Source organism: Helobdella robusta (genome assembly GCF_000326865.2).
Source record: "Helobdella robusta unplaced genomic scaffold HELROscaffold_12, whole genome shotgun sequence".
NCBI classification, from domain to species: Eukaryota; Metazoa; Annelida; class Clitellata; order Rhynchobdellida; family Glossiphoniidae; genus Helobdella; species Helobdella robusta.
This window is the reverse complement of record NW_008703664.1, coordinates 2,128,363-2,147,372: the sequence shown is the minus strand read 5'-3', so window position 1 is coordinate 2,147,372 and position 19,010 is coordinate 2,128,363. Positions and strand designations below refer to the sequence as shown.

General features: G+C 31.1%; 3 protein-coding genes across 3 annotated transcripts; all 3 read left to right on the top strand.

The window, feature by feature from the left end:
• Nucleotides 1-3,218: 3,218 nt before the first annotated feature.
• HELRODRAFT_109402 (hypothetical protein) lies at nucleotides 3,219-8,043 on the top strand. Its single transcript, XM_009013600.1, has 13 exons — nucleotides 3,219-3,278; nucleotides 4,021-4,062; nucleotides 4,264-4,415; nucleotides 4,505-4,654; nucleotides 4,802-4,913; nucleotides 5,513-5,628; nucleotides 5,740-5,775; nucleotides 5,839-6,009; nucleotides 6,396-6,452; nucleotides 6,608-6,688; nucleotides 6,913-7,008; nucleotides 7,326-7,382; nucleotides 7,582-8,043. The coding sequence occupies exons 2-13, from the start codon at nucleotides 4,029-4,031 to the stop codon at nucleotides 7,732-7,734; spliced, it is 1,215 nt and encodes a 404-aa protein (XP_009011848.1). The 5' UTR covers nucleotides 3,219-3,278; nucleotides 4,021-4,028; the 3' UTR covers nucleotides 7,735-8,043.
• Nucleotides 8,044-9,575: 1,532 nt separating this feature from the next.
• On the top strand, nucleotides 9,576-12,960 carry HELRODRAFT_109399 (hypothetical protein; the record flags this gene model as incomplete). Its single annotated transcript, XM_009013599.1, has 9 exons — nucleotides 9,576-9,758; nucleotides 10,117-10,201; nucleotides 10,387-10,471; nucleotides 10,787-10,933; nucleotides 11,103-11,237; nucleotides 11,569-11,677; nucleotides 11,907-12,046; nucleotides 12,550-12,628; nucleotides 12,794-12,960. Exons 1-9 carry the CDS (start codon nucleotides 9,695-9,697, stop codon nucleotides 12,958-12,960), a joined length of 1,011 nt encoding a protein of 336 aa, XP_009011847.1. The 5' UTR covers nucleotides 9,576-9,694.
• A 3,770-nt stretch (nucleotides 12,961-16,730) lies between these two features.
• HELRODRAFT_167869 (hypothetical protein) lies at nucleotides 16,731-18,792 on the top strand (the record flags this gene model as incomplete). Its single annotated transcript, XM_009013598.1, has 5 exons — nucleotides 16,731-16,844; nucleotides 17,016-17,139; nucleotides 17,608-17,729; nucleotides 18,019-18,100; nucleotides 18,737-18,792. The coding sequence occupies 5 exons, from the start codon at nucleotides 16,731-16,733 to the stop codon at nucleotides 18,790-18,792; spliced, it is 498 nt and encodes a 165-aa protein (XP_009011846.1).
• Nucleotides 18,793-19,010: the final 218 nt, after the last annotated feature.

Here is a 19,010-nt window from a genome sequence, read left to right as displayed (position 1 = left end):
TCCCCGAGATCGGGGGTTGCCGTTTGGCTACCTATGATGAAACCATTGTCACTTCTGTCATCATAAGTAATTTATTTGGCTAATTTTTACGCAGGACGCCCTTCCTTACGCAACCACAGTTATAAGCGGTGGGCCTAGCCTTTGATGATCCAACATCACTCACAAGGCAGTGAGGGTCAGTTTAATGTCATAACCAGGACAGACTATACAACTGTATACGGTCGAAACAAAATATAGAAGTGCGTATCATTATTTGTTTTTCATCGAAACATTCAACGTGCATTTGAAACTAGGTTCCCTATGTGGTCTGGGTGACGGTGACATATGGTTTCAATCAGCACATTTCCAATTCCGTTTCAAAGTGAACGTGGGATGGCTGCGATGCACCTCGAACAACAACTTCGACTCAAAGTGTTTTATAATGTCATTTCATGTTATTGCTGCTGCAAGTACGGACTGAGTTGTTCACATTAATAAAGCGTTTCATTGAAACATACGCGAGTTTGTTTGCACAGATTGATCGCGTGCACCGTGAGGGCGGGAGTTATTAGAAGCCATAATGCGTGCGTGTTACAGGTCGGGTCATTTCTTCAGAGCTCAGCAGTAAAAATAACGTAATAACTTGCATTCGTAACACCCATTTGCACTCATTTCTTTTTATTAGGAATGAAATTGCATAAAAGTAAATTCTACTGCCAACATATAAATAAATAAATAAATGAACCAAAAAAATAATTTTATTTGGTTTTGAAGTGGAATCGTTCATTGTTCAATTAGTTTCAATTACAATGTTGAAAAGAGGGGCTTGAAAGAGCTTATGAAACAATCCATCAACAGTAGTTGTTTGTAAATGACCGACCGTGCAAGCGTTCGGTCGTCTTTAAACAATATTTCAAGTGCCTCTTTTATAAGCACGCGAAATTCTGCAACTTCTCGGAATTGAACGAGTTGCGGTGCTCATCAATTTGTCATCAGACTGGCAGCTTGAAAAATGCTATTTTATCACACAATTTTGACAATTACCTACTTTTTTTACTTTAGTTTCGTGTGGACAGTATACATGCAGTCTTTTTAAACAACACTCAAGTATTCAAAACATTTTTGCTTGGAATTTATTACCATTAAATGGTAGTATATAATCCAATTTTAATCAATCAACAGCAGGGTTGTCAGAATTGTTTGTGAGGGCTTGTGTTTTATGGCAAAAGATGGCAGTTTTTTTGGCTTATCTCATAAATTGATACTAATTTTCATGTTAGAGCCAAAATATTCGGTCTAAAAATGCTGAAAAAATATTTATAATGTCGGCAACCGCCTACGTAGGCAACCATGTACAAATAGTTAAAATAATTAAAAAATTGTGATTTTTTTTTGTCATCTTTTCATTTTTGTACTACATCCATATTTCACGTGCCTATTTTATCATGATTTGATGAATAATTTAAATTGAATTGAATAGATAAATAGATTAAATTCATAAAGTAGAATGCTCTGATTGATATCTAAATCGCAGGCTACTCCCAGTGGCGGATCCAGGGAGGGAAGACTGGATCGGTTTAGTCGATTTCGTGATTATATTTCATGTTTAGTTCAGACTTAATTTATTCTTTCACTAAAATTTCATGATTAGTGATCATGGCTTTTTGTATTAGCATTATCTTATCGTAACTCTTCTTTATAAAAATTTTGCTGAAAGCCACAGTATTATCGTTGCCAGGAGGCGGCAGCAGGGTTGCGGACCGTACCGGGTGACACAGTCTCAGAGAAGAATAAAAAAATATTGAGCAGACGTTGCTTGGCTTAGTCGTATTTAATAAGCGGATAACTGACTGTAGGGCTAATTGAATAAATAAATGTCTAAACGGCAGCACACAGGCAGAACCCAGATGGCTATATCCATTCCATAATTTGGCGTTATTTGCGAACTAAATAATAAATGAGGCTGAATCGATCAACCGACTTGGAGGCGTTCCTAGAGACCGAGCGTTTCTCGGGGTGGCAAAATGGGAACATTTTTCCCTGCCAAAACTACAATAATTTTTCACGATTTGTGTGTCTTGTGTAGTTTCATCTAAACGGAGCTATTGAAACTTGAAGCAGATAAAGAACTACTTACGATCTACCATGGGACAATTGAGGTTTTCAGAAAACCGTTACCTGGTCTGGTTCTCTTATCAATTAAAAGTGATATAATGAAGAATAATAGATTTTGATGAAGCTGTTGACAAGTTTTCAGCTCTGAAGACCAGTAATGGACATTTTTAAGATCGAAGCTCTGCCAAACGCAGAGCTGCATATTACTTGTTACGTTTTTTATACTTCATAACTAAACTTTCGTGCCACAAAGGATGTACACTAACCACACCACACGACGCACATACGCATACATGCACGCGCAAGCACAGTATCATACGCGTATGATGGTCTTCGTGTTTCGGACAGTCAGTATTCAAATTATGCCATCGCGTAACAGCAGCGCGAGACATGGCACTGCCACCGACTGAGCTAACTCAGTTCTTTCAGCATGTGTGAGTTTGTTACTTTCTTATCATTTTGATTTTTTACATTGTGAATGAATAAGAATAAATCTGGAGGGATGACACCGTGACTACCGCACTGGGTAAAATCAAACCCTAGCGACGCAACTGAGTAAGAGCATCATTGTCGTCACACATCCATTATAGTTGGTACAAGCAGATCATAATTAGTTAGGATTTCGCTGGTTGGCGCGAGCTGAAATATAGAATAAAATAACGCAAACGCTTTCTGATCAACGTTCATGTCAGGTACAATAACTCGATTCCTACGTAATTCAATGGTAGTGGTATTCATGACCTTTTTAAAAGCACAAAATTAATAAAAATTAAAAATTATTATATAGGACATAATTGTTATTATTATATGTATATGAACCATATATATGTGTGTATCATCATCATAGATTTTGAACGGCATGATGCTATAAAAATTTTATATATCAAACAAAATTATTATTGTGTGATTATTGTAATATATATTCTAAATACATGTATAGAATAAATTATAAATAAAATAGATTAATGTCATAAATGAATATATATATCCATAGTTAATGCATAAATGTTATCTGCAAACAATCAAAACTAAAAGTGAACCTAACGTAGGCCAACCTGTTTGCTTGCTGGACGGGACATCGCTAGGGTTCGATAAATGTGCCTTTTAAACTTCTGCTTCTCAACTCGACCTGGCGCCGACGACTTGAAGGACCTCCTAACCTTAACCTAATCTGATCAGAAGGTGCTTCAAATGTTTCGTTTTCGTACATTCGTGATTCTGCACCCGTTGCAAATGTTTGATTGATGGCTGCCTTCTTTATTTTTTTATCTTTTATGTTATGCTGCTTTACTTTACTTTTACTCTTTTAGTAGTTTTAGTTTAGTTAGTAGACTTTTATAAAGAGGGTAAGTTAAAAATTTTAACTTAAAATTAAAGCAGCATAAAGCAGTAAAGACTGTTTACCTTCTTATTGCAAGCATTCAGTCATTCATTTGGTAGTGGTTCATTCATTTAGTAGTGGTTGTCATGACACGATGTTATTTTTTTATCATTTATTTTAAATTTTAACACTGCTTTTATGAATTATGATGCTTCTTGTTGTATAATATACAATACAATACAATGCAATAATATACAATACAATATAGATAACTTGTGACATTATCTTATCAGTTGTAATTTTATTTTGGATTGGATTCATGATGTTTTACATTGGATTCATGATGTTTTTTGGTGAATTAAACAATAAACTAGCTATGTTGTATTATATTTTGAGTAATTAATCATTGTTGTATAAATATGTAAAATGTAATATTGTATAGTATAGTGTGCAGTTGTAACTGTTTTGAATAATGCACTGAATAGAAGAGAAATTTATTTTATAAAGTAAAGAATTTTTTTATTTTCTACAAAATTGTTAAGATATTTAATTTGAATTTAGGCCTAAGTGATAACATAGTTTCACAAAGAATTTTTTCCAAAGGAACAAAAAGATGAAGAGCTGCCTTGTTAAAAATGCAAAACATTGTAAGTATCTTTTTTCCAATTTATTTGTTATTTTGTTGAATTATCAGTTTAGAATATTATTTAGTACCATGCTTAATTAATTGGTCTAAAATTCATTTAATTAATATTTGTTTTTGTAATTGAGATAGTAGTGACAAGTTAATTTAGTTACTTGAAAGAGAACAATTATTATATTAGTGATCATAAAATATTGAAATTTAGTTTTGCAAAGAAATTTCATCAGACCAATCAGTTCTTTGGCATTACTGCCGGAGACTCACCAAATGTTGCATAAAATGTTGAAAGGCTTTGCAAATGAAGAACTCAAGCCTAAAGCTGCTTTGATTGATAAAGGAGTCTTTCCTAAGGAGCAAGTTTGAAATAATTCTTTTTTTAGTCATTTACTTTTTACTAGATGGCTATGATGTGATTTTATCACAGTTCAATCATTTAACATATCTAGATTAAAAAATTAGGTGAGCTTGGTATGATGGCAATAAATGTTCCAGAGAAGTTGGGTGGTGCTGGTTTGAATACATTAGCATATTCTATCGGGATGGAGGAGATAAGTAGGGGATGTGCTTCATGTGGTGTCATTGTCAGTGTTAACAATGTAAGTTCACTTTTCATTACATTAGATTTTGTACATTTTAATTCACTTGTCAAGGGTTATTGTTATTTTAAATATAATGCAAATAAGCTTTTCAAAAGAATCATAGATGTGATAGTCCATTTAACTAAAACTAATTTGTCACAAAAGAGTCTTTACTTGGGATCTTTAATGAAGTTTGGGACAGATGAGCAGAAAGAAAAGTGGGTTGTTCCTTTCACAAATGGAGATAAAATTGGATGCTTTGCCCTCAGTGAACCTGGTTATTTTCAACTCTTATTTAATTGTTATTCTGTTAAAATCTGTGCTAGATTGAAATGTTTTCTATTACTCTACCGTGCTTTTAAAAATACACTGTTAATTTTTTCATATTTATAGTTTCATCCTTATTCAAACTATTTAATCAACAGTTTTTAATATATTTTATAAGTTTTTAGTTTAAAAAGCTTTCCAATTGAGATTGAATCAGTTGAAATTATTGAATTAGATCTCATCCATAACAACGGTTTATTGAAAATATAGACAGTAAATAGTGTTCTTTATAAAATGGAGATTAGACTCAGTTATTCTAAAAATGTTTTATTATGCCAAAATTTATATTTATTTATGAGAAAATTGTTGCAAAAAATCTAAAAGGACACGGTCAGAAAATATGTACTAAGTTAAAAAAATAATAAGAAACAGAAGTGCTATAGATTTTTACAGATAACACTATATGGCAGAAAAAATTAACTGACTCACATTTGTCTCTTTGATGGTTACAGCTGATTTTGGAACTACTTTCAAAGGATTATTTAATCATTTTTACAGAATTAATAGAAAATATTTGACCTAATTATTATAATGACAAACACTTGGTAGGCAATGGTAGTGATGCAGGGGCGGCATCGACAACAGCCAAGGACTGCGCTGACCACTGGCTCCTCAATGGCACAAAAAGTTGGATAACAAATGGACCTGAGGCTGCTGCTGCTATTGTAAGATGGTTTGTTTACCTTCATAATTCATGTATTATCAGTGTTTTCGTTTTGCAGCTTTTCTTATTATTTTCTAACGAAAACTTTTTCATATTTTCAACACTAATGTAGGTTTTTGCCACTACAGACAAGATTAAAAAGCACAAGGTTGATTTGGAATTTTTTGTTGATGTATTTTTCGTTTTTCATAATATTTTAATTTATTAACAGGGCATAAGTGCCTTCATAGTTCCAAAACCAGTTGATGGTTTGAGCTTGGGGAAGAACGAAGACAAGCTTGGTATTAAGGGGTCATCGACCTGCCAACTCGTTTTCGAAGATTGTAAAATCCCAAAAGAAAATATTCTTGGTGGTCCTGGTGCTGGCTTCAAAATTGCTATGGTTCATTTCAACTGTCATTTTGATTTTATTTAATTGAAAATGTTGAGTTTTTTAAAGCTGATAGTAATATTTTTTCAATTTTAAAAATTGCTGTTATTTCCAAAAACTGTCTTAATTTTTTGTTCCAAACAAAATTTGTAAGCTCATGTATGAACATTAGTGCTGTATCGTACACTCAACTCTTAGAGCTGCAGAAGTTTGTTCTGCATTCAAATGGGTTTTTCATTAGTTTTTCATTTAATTGAAACAACCTCAAGCATGCCACCGAATTTGTGCTATTTGTTACGTTGCAACATTATTTATTTTTCAAATAAGAAATTCACTTGAAATTATTAATTTTGAAATAACTTTAAATATTTTAGCCTTTATTTTGATTCTTCTTACAGACAGTTCTGGACAGCGGTAGAATCGGAATTGCCTCACAGGCACTGGGCATTGCTCAGGTATCTCTTCTTCTTCAGTTTCAATCAAATTTCATAAAATAGAAACTCGTTTGTTTGATTTTCCAAAATGAATGATTTTTTAATGCTCTTTGTACTCTACTTTATGCTCTAAAAAAATAAACAGCATTGTTTTAATATTAATATTTTTTGTGAAGGCAGCCCTAGATTGCGCTGTTGAATACTCTTTAAAAAGAGAAGCTTTTGGGTCACCAATCTGTAAACTGCAATCCATTCAAGTCGGTAATTAAATTGAAAGTTTCAGTTTCTTCTGTTTTATATTTTCTTTCTAAGTTTTACAATGCATATAATAATTTTTACATTCTATCCATTAGATACTACTTTTAAAAAATTTTGAAAATTGATTATATTTGTTGAATCTACTTAATCCTACCCATTTATATTAAGATGCTTTTTAAAGTCCACTTAATTAATATTTAATTATTAATATTTTGTTTTCTAGATGAAGTTAGCTGACATGGAGACGAGGCTTGAATGTGCCCGACTGCTGACGTGGAAGGCAGCCATGTTGAAAGATACTGGAGAATCATTTTCTAAAGTGAATCATCTATCAATCGTTTTTTTTTAAGTTTGCACATTCTGTCATTATTTATATTTTTTGTTCGTTTTAAATGTGAAATGTTTGTGATTCAATTGTTTGTTATTAGCATGCTTGTATGTAAATAAACGTAAATCTTCAAGAAAGAGTTTTTGAAATTGCATTTTAAATATTTTTAATAAATTATTCTAGTTGTTTAAACTGAAATGTTAAAAAAGACTAAGGTTTAAAATAAAGGATGTATTGCACATCGTACAAATGATTTTAATGAGTATTAGTTAAGTCCCTTCGAATTTCTTAATATATTTACGCCACAGGAAGCTGCAATGGCAAAACTGGTTGCTTCAGAAGCTGCCACGTACGTTTCCCATCAGGTAATTATTTATTAACATATTTGTCAATAATAATGATTGCTATGCCACATGATTCATTTAATGAACCACTGACTTTATTGTTTACAGCTATGAAGATTGTATTTAAAATTTAGATATAGCTGAAAATGTTCGCAGTTTGGACTAGATTTTTTTTAAATGTTCACCATTGTCGAGGTATATATTTAAAAAATCTTTGCAGTCAATGCAGATATTAGGAGGCATGGGTTATGTGTCAGACATGCCGGCTGAGCGTCATTACAGAGACGCCAGAATTACTGAAATTTATGAAGGCACCAGTGAAATTATGAGAATTGTTATCGCCCAAAACTTGTTGAAAGAATATCATTTTTAATTTATTTTGATTCTGATCATGAATTTATTGTATTATATACATTACGCCATTTTGCATCTTTAATTTGTTAATATACTAAACCTTTGCCTTTATTTTTCTACACTTTTTTCGATGGTGCAGTTGAACATTTTTATTTTACGATATATTAAAAATTGTAAATGTTTTAAAATTGTTTGGTTATATACACTCAATATAAACCTATGTGTGACTCTTAAGTCTTATTATATGGGCATATTTGTTGCAGAATTATATAGTGGTGATAATCGCAAAAATTATTTTGTAATATTTAATCAACCTTGATGAACGTTTTATCTTGTTCGTACAGTTTTATTTGTGATCTGGTTTGTGAATTTTTTTGCCATGCATGTATGTGTAGGTGTGAATACTTCACGGCTGACACCATGATTATTATTTAAATGCTCGTTATAATCACTCTTCCCTACTACTTAACACTCACTTACGAATTTCATAACGTACCTTCAGACCCATTTGTTTGCAAAATTTACCGAGAAGTACTATGAATCACAACGGAAATAATGCCTAAAAATTGATTGAGTGATTGATTGATTGATTGAATGAGTGATGGGTTGTACATCTTGGCTGAAACAATGTTGCCATCAGTGTGAAATGTTTCGAGCGGAAGACACAAAGGTTTCTCCTGATATCTTAAATATCTTGGTTCAGAAACGTTTGAGATAACCAATCAAAGCTTTAAAACAAACTGGCTTTTGAAAATATCGTGCCATAATTGCCGGTTTTGAATTGAATTATGCTGTTGCGACAACGTGAAATTTTTACATGGGAATTGAAAGTTTGCATTTGAACATAACGTTGGGCGAAATCGGAAAGCGTATGCCTTGTTACCTAACCACTCTTTACAACAATCTGCTACTTAATGATTTTCTGGGAGACCTTTGACGTGAGATTTCATAGGAAAATTAGGATCAAGAGCGATGTCAAAATCTATAAGTGGTTCTTTGGAGTCTCTCGCTCAACGACGTTTACACTATTTGGTCTAAGTGTGGCAGGCACTTAGTTCTGTTTGAGTTTGACTTGGTTTACTAGCAGACCACCAGTGTTTTATTCTTTTTATATTAAAAGAATTTAAGACAGTAGTTTAATCGCTGAAATATTTGATTTTTCTGGAAGCGTTAGACGTTTACATAATGTTGAGTTATCATTAAAGCTGTTGAAGATACCATGTAGATGGGTGACGTCAAAGCTACTCTAGCCAAATGTACAGCAAAGTTTATAAATGGAAGAATGTAAATGTCATTATACTAGCACACAGAAGCAGCCATTTTAGCTAGAAATACTATTAATTTAAGTTTGTACTATATATGAGAGTCAGAAATGCACGTAATTATATATGCCTATCTACATGCACATACATAATTAAAACAACGGTTCATTGAAGATGTAGATATCTCATTTTAGAATATAGTATAGGCCTATAGGTTCATATAGATGGCACATTTCAAATTATTGATTTTGTCTTTATAATTCGTGTAAAGTTTGAGAGAATGAAAAATGTTACGCAATTTAATGCATTTCTAATGATTGAATTTTGATTTCTAAACCGAATAAACTATTTTCATCGTCTTGTTTCTATTTTCATCGAGCCAGAGACGACTTGTTCTACGCAGTAACAATTCGTTGTTGTAATACACGTTCGCTGCAAATCTCAGTTTTATGAATATTTTGCACGGGTTTCTATTAGAAATTTTTCATTATAAATAGCATGAATTGATTGAAAGAAATAAGAGAAATCATAAAGAAATAAATATTCTATCTATGCCCAGCCCAGCGCTTTGAACTCAAGCAGAAAAATTTTAATGTAAACAAGTAGGTTCCTCCGTTGCAATATAACAAAAAGTGCTGCGAAGTTTGCCTAACAAAATCCTCATCATCGCTGCATTAAGTTAGTTGTTTGTCACCAGAATCCACTAACATCTTCATCATGACGTCATTTTTAAGCAACATTATTGGTAATCCCTTTGCCACTCAAATTGGCCAAGCTATTGGTATTGTATTTTACTTTTTTTATTTTTTCTAATGTGGACACGGGACTATGACTCACCTGACTGACCAATGTAATGTATTGACTTCTTTTGACTATTTTAATTATAGATGAACACAAATGTAAAACTATCATTTGTTATGTCACATTATTCAATTATTGATTATTTATTTGGATTTGAAAATGAAAATGATACTGTGAATATTAAATTTATTAAATAATAAATTATTATTTTTTTAATTATTATTATTATTATTAATGAATATAAAGATCCAAATGATAATGTTATATATAATCATAATCACTACATTCTCTACTAATAAATTCTCAATAGTCAAATTCATATGTTTATAAAATTGAAGAAAGAGCATCAAATGTGACAGAAAGTTTTGAGAATTGGGCTTTGTACATGGAAATATGTGACATGATCAATAACAGTGATGATGGGTATGTATGGTGTTAAATACAATTATGAATGATATTTTATTTTATTAAATCATTATGGATGTTTATTTGATAAAAATTCAAGTGTTTTTCAATAAATTAAAATTTTATTATCATCCGTAATCATTTTATTGCTGTCATTATTTTAAAATCTTTACTATATTTATTTTGTATTATTTCTATTTCAGCCCAAGAGATGCAATAAAAGCATTTAAGAAGCTGATTGCCACCAACGAAGGAAAAAATGATATCATCCTCAATCAAACATTAACTGTTAGCAAGTTATTCAACAAAATTTTATTTTTAACTTGAGTATCATTTTTAAATTTTAAACTTCAAAATATCTTTGTCTTGATTTACATTATTGTTCATTGTTTTTTAACTTTCCTGTGGTACATCACATCACGTCAAGTTGATGGCAAAGAAAACAACGTCCTACCTCGGGAATCGGGTTTCTGGACGCAAAACGAAGATTGATTGATTGATTGTTTGGTACATGTAGCTATACATATGTAACATTTACTAGGAACTTCTTTTCAGGCTATCTATTTCTATTTGTTCTGATTATAAAATTTAATTAACTTGAAGGTTTTGGAAACATGTGTGAAGAACTGTGGTCACAGGTTTCATGTACAAATTGCCAATAGAGATTTTCTTCAGGAAATTGTTAAATTGCTTACAACCAAAGTCATGCCCTCTCAAATTTTGGTTGATCGAATGCTCGGCCTTCTTCAAGTTATTATTATTTTTTACTTGGTTGCTTTCATCTTTTTTTTTGTTATTTTGTTTCTATTCCATTTTTTTGCAGAATTTATTTATTTTTGTATTGATAATGTCGATAAAGTTGCAATACAGTTTTAACATTGATCAAATGAGTTTCAGCGAATGACTTCAACATTTTCAGACCTGGGCAGATGCCTTTCAGGGCGTGAATGGCCTTGAAGAAGTGAGCAAAGTCAACAAAGAACTGAAAGAGAAAGGGTTTGAGTTTCCAGTAGTCGATGTTGAGCGGGCACCACCCATACACACTCCGGCCAGGGTTCATTAATTTTTTTAATAGCTATATAGAGTGTTGGTATATCTTATCAAGTTAGAAAAAAAATTAGGATGATAATTCATTAACAAGAAAAAAGGTTTAATCCAAAATTTTGTTATTAATCAATTCATTAATTTTGACTACTTCTATTGTTAAATTAAAATTTAGGTGTCTTTTTGTCTTATACATTATACTTTAAATGAATAAAGTTCATGAGATGCCATTCAAGAAGTTTTCAATCAACTTCTGTCTTAATTTTAGTTTTTATAATAGCCCAATTTTAATATTTGAATGTTTTTTGAAATAATAAAAGCTGTACAACAAACTCAAACAGAAAACGAACATAACAGTGGATCCTACAACTCTGCAAAAACCTCACCATGTGAGTGCCACTGCACCATCTGCCGCTCCACAGCTCACTGAGGATATCAGCCTCAACAATGGTTTCTCAACATTTTGTTTATACTGAACATTTCTTATCATGTAGAAGTGGTATTATATTTTTATCTAAAAGCTCTGAATAAATATTTGATGTTATTTTGGTTAACTGTCATTGTTGGTCATTTAAAAAAAGCACTTTTTTTACATTTTTTTTATGTCTTTTGATTTGCTTTTTGTCATTATATTTCAATTTTAAATTAAATTCATATTTTTCATTGTCACTCAACTTAGGTTTTTATATTTCTGCTTCACAAATGGCAAAATTAAAAAGTGAACTGGATGTGGTGATACAAAACTGCAAAGTCTTCAATGAACTCTTGAATGAAAACACACCTGGACAGGAAGCTGATGAAGATTGGAAACTAATGGAAGTTGGTAGTTTGATCATCCATTTCATCGATGTTATATTCCTTCTACAATCGATTGTTTTTTCATTTGTCTCCAGCATATTTGTTGACATTTGTGATAACTTTCCTTAATTTTGGGACCATTGTCTACTATATTTTTATATTATACATCCATAATAAATCCATTGCATCTGTTTATTCATTTAATATGTTGCTCAAATATTCCAATAACATCATGAATTTTTAAACTGTTTAAATACTGTTTTTTTTCAAGGTAGTTGGTGGAATAAATTGAGGAAATAATTTTTACAGACTAAATTGCGTCTAAGTTCTTTCATTGCCTCACAGCATTTTACGTTTTTATATTAATTATGGGCCTATTGTTTTGTTAGGAAAATAATGTTTTAATGTGTTTTACTGAAGGACTGTGATATTCATTTATTTAGTTGCGACCTTTTCAAGTTTAGTTCTATTTGCTAAGATTCTGAAATAAGCTTTTAATTTAAATTTTTCTAAAATATTTGAAGGAGTTGAATGCGACGTGCAAGGAATTCCACAGAAGACTTGTTGAATTAGTGAGGAGGTACACCATTGAAAATCTTACCAGTTAGTTGATGCTGTCTGCTCTTTTTACTTTTAATAAACAGTAGAGGTAATTTGTTACAATTCGTAAATTTTATAAATTTTAAATTTTATTTTAAACTTAAATTCAGATAAATTTTACTTAATTATAACTATAAATTAACTATAAATTATTTAATTATTTTGTAGGTGATATTCTGCCGGTGAATGATGAAGTGACGAATGTAATGTTACGATTTGAACGGTATGAGAGATTGAAGAAGGGCTCAAGTAACACAGAGGCTGCCACTTCAGACGAATCTCAAAATTTGGTTTGCTTATTATCAAATTATTTTGTTGATATTTTCATTTTTTGAATAATTAATATTAATATAAATGCAGGCTTGCATATCACCTGAATCAGGTGCCATACAAACTGGAAACGTTATGTCAGTCAGCAAGGAAGCCACTGCTGCTTCTGCCTCTATAAAATCGTCACCATTAAAAACTGCAACTGCCGACGTCAACGATTTGCACAATGGTTAGCTTTGTGATTGTGATGATGGCCTACCTAGATAATATTTTTTGTTGTGAATAATAAATAATTACTGTTTGTGATATTTTATATCATTCTGGTTTAATACTTAATTAATTTTCTTCTACTGATTACTGTTGAATAATTTTTATAGTACATTTATTTTGTGTGTTCGTCTTCGTGGTTAAGGTTTTAAATTTTGTTGAATCCAATGAAAATTCACTTTACTTATCTTCCAACATTGAAACATTTCAATCCATTCAGTCTTCAACCCTTTTGCTGGAGTCTCGCAATCAAATGCTTATAAGCATAATAGGTTGGCTCAATTTAATTACTTGCTATGTGATAATTCATTCAATAAATTAATTTTTCAAAGTTAATCTACGTTCACTGTAAACTCGTAAATGATAATCAGCATTATTAGCGGAAATATTTATTTAACTTTTATGGATAAAATTTTCGTAATTTATTAAAGTTTTGAACTCATGTAAATAAAATTATGAATACTTAATTGATATTATTTTTTAATATTCAATTAATTATATAACATTTTCATTTTTTTTTTGTTTTTTATTCACCGAAGTCCTAAAGAAGTGGAAATGTCAAAGGTGGTGAATGCATCTGAGTTTCATAAATCATCCCATCCTGTCACTAATGACTACACCAATCAGGTCGGTAATCTGATCATTATAAGTTACATTTTATCTTTTTTGTTTTCCAACTTAATGTTATTTTACATACATTCATGGCACAAAGCTACCTCTTACATTTTGTAAAATATAATTATATCTTTTACACGTTGACCTCATTTCATTGTTGATTGTGCTCACTTCTTTTTTTACGGTTGTTTGAGAGCTCATTTTTGAGTTCAGCAAGTGATCTACTCATAGACAGGCTTTTAGCAGACAAAAATTTTGGATATCAGAGTGTTTTTTATGATTCTGGGTGGATGGCCCTGCTTTGTGATGATGTTGCATGGGTCTGATGGACTGTACGATTGTTGAAGGAACTGCGAGGAGAGGGGGCTGTTATCTCCTTTGAGAGGCCAGGCTTTGAGGTTAAGTTTGTTAAATGCTTGCTAATCAGAAGGGGCAAGTTTTTAGCTTCTTACAAACTGCAAGACCAGTAACTGAACTTTGAACGAACGAATGTTTCACAACTAAATGTTAGGCTAACTGAATTTTAATTAAATACTGTAGATTAACGAGTTCGTATTGCAACAAAATTATGGAGGTAGATGATTAAAAATCTGTTCCTTTTTTCTGTTCATCATATTGAACTCTGAATGTTTTTATTGCAGGAGTTGTTGATTGATGCAAGTGACAGTGGAGCTACTTGCAGCAACAACCAGGTAACTATTTAATTTTTTTTCATCTGGTATCTTAAAGTTAAGTAAATGTTACGCATTGTCGTTTAAATTTCGCTGATGCATCGGAATAAATGTGTTTGTGTTATTTTCTAATATTTAATACAATATAAAAATTAATTGAATTTTTATTTTTAATTGATAAACTACAGACTACTGCGTCCAGTCAGGAATTTGATAAGTTTCTCGCCTCGAGAACTTCAGAGAATCTTACAATCAGCCAGGTCTGCGTGAACACGACGAGCAGCAAAGGCAAGGAAAAAGAGGATGAGTTGTTTGGGCTTTGAACGGCTTCTCGTGCATACATAATACGTACATCTTCATCAAGCATTCACTAATTTCTTTCGTATTCCTCAGCCCTTCTAATTATATCAAATCTTTTCTCAGTTTATTCAATCATTTCGCGAAGTTATTTAATTTTCATGAAAGTGTCTCGATTTCAGATTGAAACTTTCGAGTCAATCGATATATTTTATTTTTTTCTTATAAAAATAATCGTTTGTATATCAATAAATGTATCATTTGTATATAAATTAAACTTGATAATATTTTTAGAGTGTTCTATCACATAGCAGTTGTAAATTCATTCTTCTCATATTATATCCTATTTGCATAGCCTGTCAATCAAAACAAAGTAGAGAAAAATTATATGATTATATAAGATTAAAAAACTTTCATTCAGAGCCGATCTATTGGTGTATAATATTTTTAGATTGACGATTGTATAATAGGACAAAAACTTGTTCGTGGTCGTTTTTTTACAAATGTCTTTTGTCGTCAATAATTTATAATTTTATTTGAATGTCAGTTTTTAAGTTGCTCCATTAATTTTTTAATTGTAAATTTTTTATTTAATTTATTATTCTTTGGACTCTGATAAATCGAATTAATTTGATAATGCGACTTAGACTTATGATCTAATTTTATCATTGTGGCTTTGTTAATTTTTTTATTAATTTAAAAGGTGATTTAAATAAAAACAAATTTTTTGCTTGAAAGTGTTGGACACTAGAGTAATGGATAATTTTTTGGAGATTGCTTTTTGGAAAAGGTAATTGTAGCATGACTGTTAGATGGAGTCACTGCAATCTAGTTTAATAATTTTCGTGGTTGCGAAGCTTTCGTTTGTTTTTCGATCTTAATTTTCTTTTAATTTAACAAGTTTTATCTTTCACGGACATTTTTCAATTCGTTGACGTACGCACTCACTTCTCTAACTAAATGTTCCTTTTTGATCTCTTCTCCCACCAGATTTTATGTTGTGAAGATTCTGATCCTGACTTAGCTACGAAAACTTATTGTCGCAATCTTTTCTTTACTTCTCATGGCCTTATATTTTCATAACACATGATTAATTTGGTTTGCAATATATGCTTTGCGATGCCAATTTGCACTGCAAAGCATACACAGTTACACAAATTTTATAAATCATTAACCAGATTAAAACAAACACCACCCTATTCAGTTCAGTTACCATGGTCTACATCGTCAACCTAAATAGTTATAGTAATTAAAATAACATTAATTAAAACGGTAATAATAATAACCTCCATAATAATACAAAAAATTTGCTAAGCTGGATGGATACGTACTCACATGAAATTTTCTCAATTATTCTCAAGTAATGTAATTCAAGTAATGAAATTATGTAATTCAAATTACAATTGTAATTTGTATCGAAATTACTTCTTAAGTAATTTGTAATTTAGTATTTTCATCTTTCTTGTAACTTGGTAATTTCAAAGTAATTTCAAATTACATTTTGACTAAAAAGTATAGTTTATATGTGAGTGAACAAATTATTATTATTATTATATTGAAAATTTTTTTTTCTTGAAATTCTAAATTCTAAAAATTGAAATTCTAAAAAAAATTTTAAATTCTAAAAATTTATTTGATTAAAAATTTCATTTGCTACTTTGAAGTTCTATGGTCATATAGCTACATCAAAGAAGTTAACTTTTTTGATGTTTGACGCTTTTTTTCTTTCTTTCCTTCTTTCTTCAGTCGTTCATTAAACGATTGAACAAATTGTTGATCAAAAGAAAGTAAATTAATAAGGGAATATGAAAATGAATATCAGCGCAAAGAATAATCAATGTTTAAATAACTTCAGAGAAAATTTTTTTCTTCATTTAATTGGCCCATGGTGATTTTAAGTTTGTGTCTGTAGATATTGGTAGGATTGATGATTATAAAACTATTGGAGTTCGTTTGATTCAGTTTAGTTTTGACATTCATTAACCATGGAAAGTTTAAATCAGGATAATAATGCTAATTTATCGGATTTCATTGCAAAGTCAGCTATTTTGGATGGAAAATACTTCACCGAAGTTGAAGTTGCTGATAATAATGTAAAGGTTAAAGCAAAATGTAATTTTTCCTCAAAAAGACAGTCATATCTGGATCAATTAATGCACTGTCGAATTTCACAACGCATTTGAAAATAAGTTTTTTGATTTGAATAATTTTCTGCAATTTTTGTGATTAAACTTTCAATTTGAATTTGCTAACTAACAAAACTTGTGCAGTCAAAGTTATTTCGTACTCAAGCTGCGGTTGATAAACTTATAACTAATTTTATTATAAAAAGAATGCGCGCCCTATCAACGGTTGAACAACCTGTGTTTATTGAACTTGTAACTGGATTATGTGGTTCTGTTATTGTTTTGTCTCGGCGCACATTGGGACGACATATTAATGACAGTTTTAATGTTAAAATGAATGAAATTAAAGAACAAATTGCCAAAGTGCAAACAGTTTGCAAAACTTATGATATTTGGTCAACTCCAAAGCGGAGTTTTATGGGGATTACATGTCATTGGGTTGACCCAGAAATTTTTATTCGTAAGTCAGTAGCTCTAGCTTGTAGGCGTTTCGCAGGAGCACATACATATAATCGAATTGCGGAACTTTTGTGTGACATAAACGATGAGTTTGGAGTATCTCCTACAAAAATTATTGCAACAGTGACAGACAATGGAGCAAATTTTGTTAAAGCGTTCAAGGAATTCAGTGTGCAGGTGAACTTTGGGCCACAAATAGATGATGACACAGAAATCAGCCAAGTTGAAACTGTCATTGAAAACAATGGTGATCATGACGCGATTTTTGATTTATCAGAAGTTGAATTAGAATTCTTGGAAGAATATTGTCAAATTTTAGAACCGATTGCAGCAGCTTTAGAAAGACTGCAAAGCGATAAAAACTGTTTCTACGCCGATTTGGTTCCAACTCTGTTTAAAGTTAGCAGTCAACTTTCTACACTGAATTCTTCTGTAAATTGGCACCACTGCCTACCACTTCCCAATGCAATTACAAAAGGATTTAACAGCAGGTTTGTTTATTTCCTTCCATTAATCCCAAAAGTGAACCAGGCTATTATGGCAACTCTAACTCATCCATATTTTAAAATGCGCTGGTTGTCACAGTCTTTGAGTGATCAAAGAAATCGCTTGCAATTTGCTTTTGTTTCAGAAGCCAAAAAAAGTATTGCAATCAACTCCTCATGATGCACACTCACACAATACAAAGAGTGTGGAGTCTGATGACGATTACTTTGGCTTCAGACTGAACACTTCCGAATCTGCCAATGCCACCACTTCAAGTTCTAATGGTGAACTTGAAGCTCTTCAATATTTGGAGGATTCAAAAAAAGATTTATTATTGTTAAATAATTACCCGACCATAAAACAGCTGTTTTTGCGCTATAATGCTACGTTGCCATTTTCGGCACCTGTTGAGCGTCTTATCAATTTTGCTGGAATAATAGCAAGACCTCACAGACGCAAATTAAGTGATAAACCGATTGAAAAACTATTGTTGCTTAAAAATAACTAGTACAATTAAATTCTTTTTGATTATAACAATTTTCAATGAATTGGATAAACCTTTTTTTTTGCTTTCTAATATTTTAATAAAGAGAAAAAATTCAGTTTTTTTTTCAAAACTATATAGTGTGTAATTTGCCCATCTCTGAAAACGGTAATAATAACAACCTCCATTATTGCAATAGTAATAATAACAATACAAAAAATTTGCAAAGCTGGATGGAGACGTACATGCCCTTGATTATACACACACACACACACCACACGCACACACATACAAATACATGCGTACGTACTCATACATACGCGCCGATTTCTCTTATGTTTATAACAAAAAGACATCAAAAGTACCGACGTTGACACGTTTAAAATATTCTTAAGTCTATTTGTTTAATTTAATTTCATTGCGATATCAACGCTAGTTATGATTTTAGCAAAACACATCGAAGAAATTGTTCATATGTCGATTGTTTTATAATATAACTCGTTTACAATAATAATATTGCTATTAATTTTTGTTGTTTTTATTATTATTGTTGTTGTTTTTATTATTATTATAATTAAATTATTTAAAATGAGCCCAATTTCAATAGCAAAATATTAATACAACGTACATTTGCAAATAAATTTTTTAGGTGAAGGTGGCAGATCAATCACATTGATTCTTAACTTGTAAATTTAACTCTAAACGTTAAC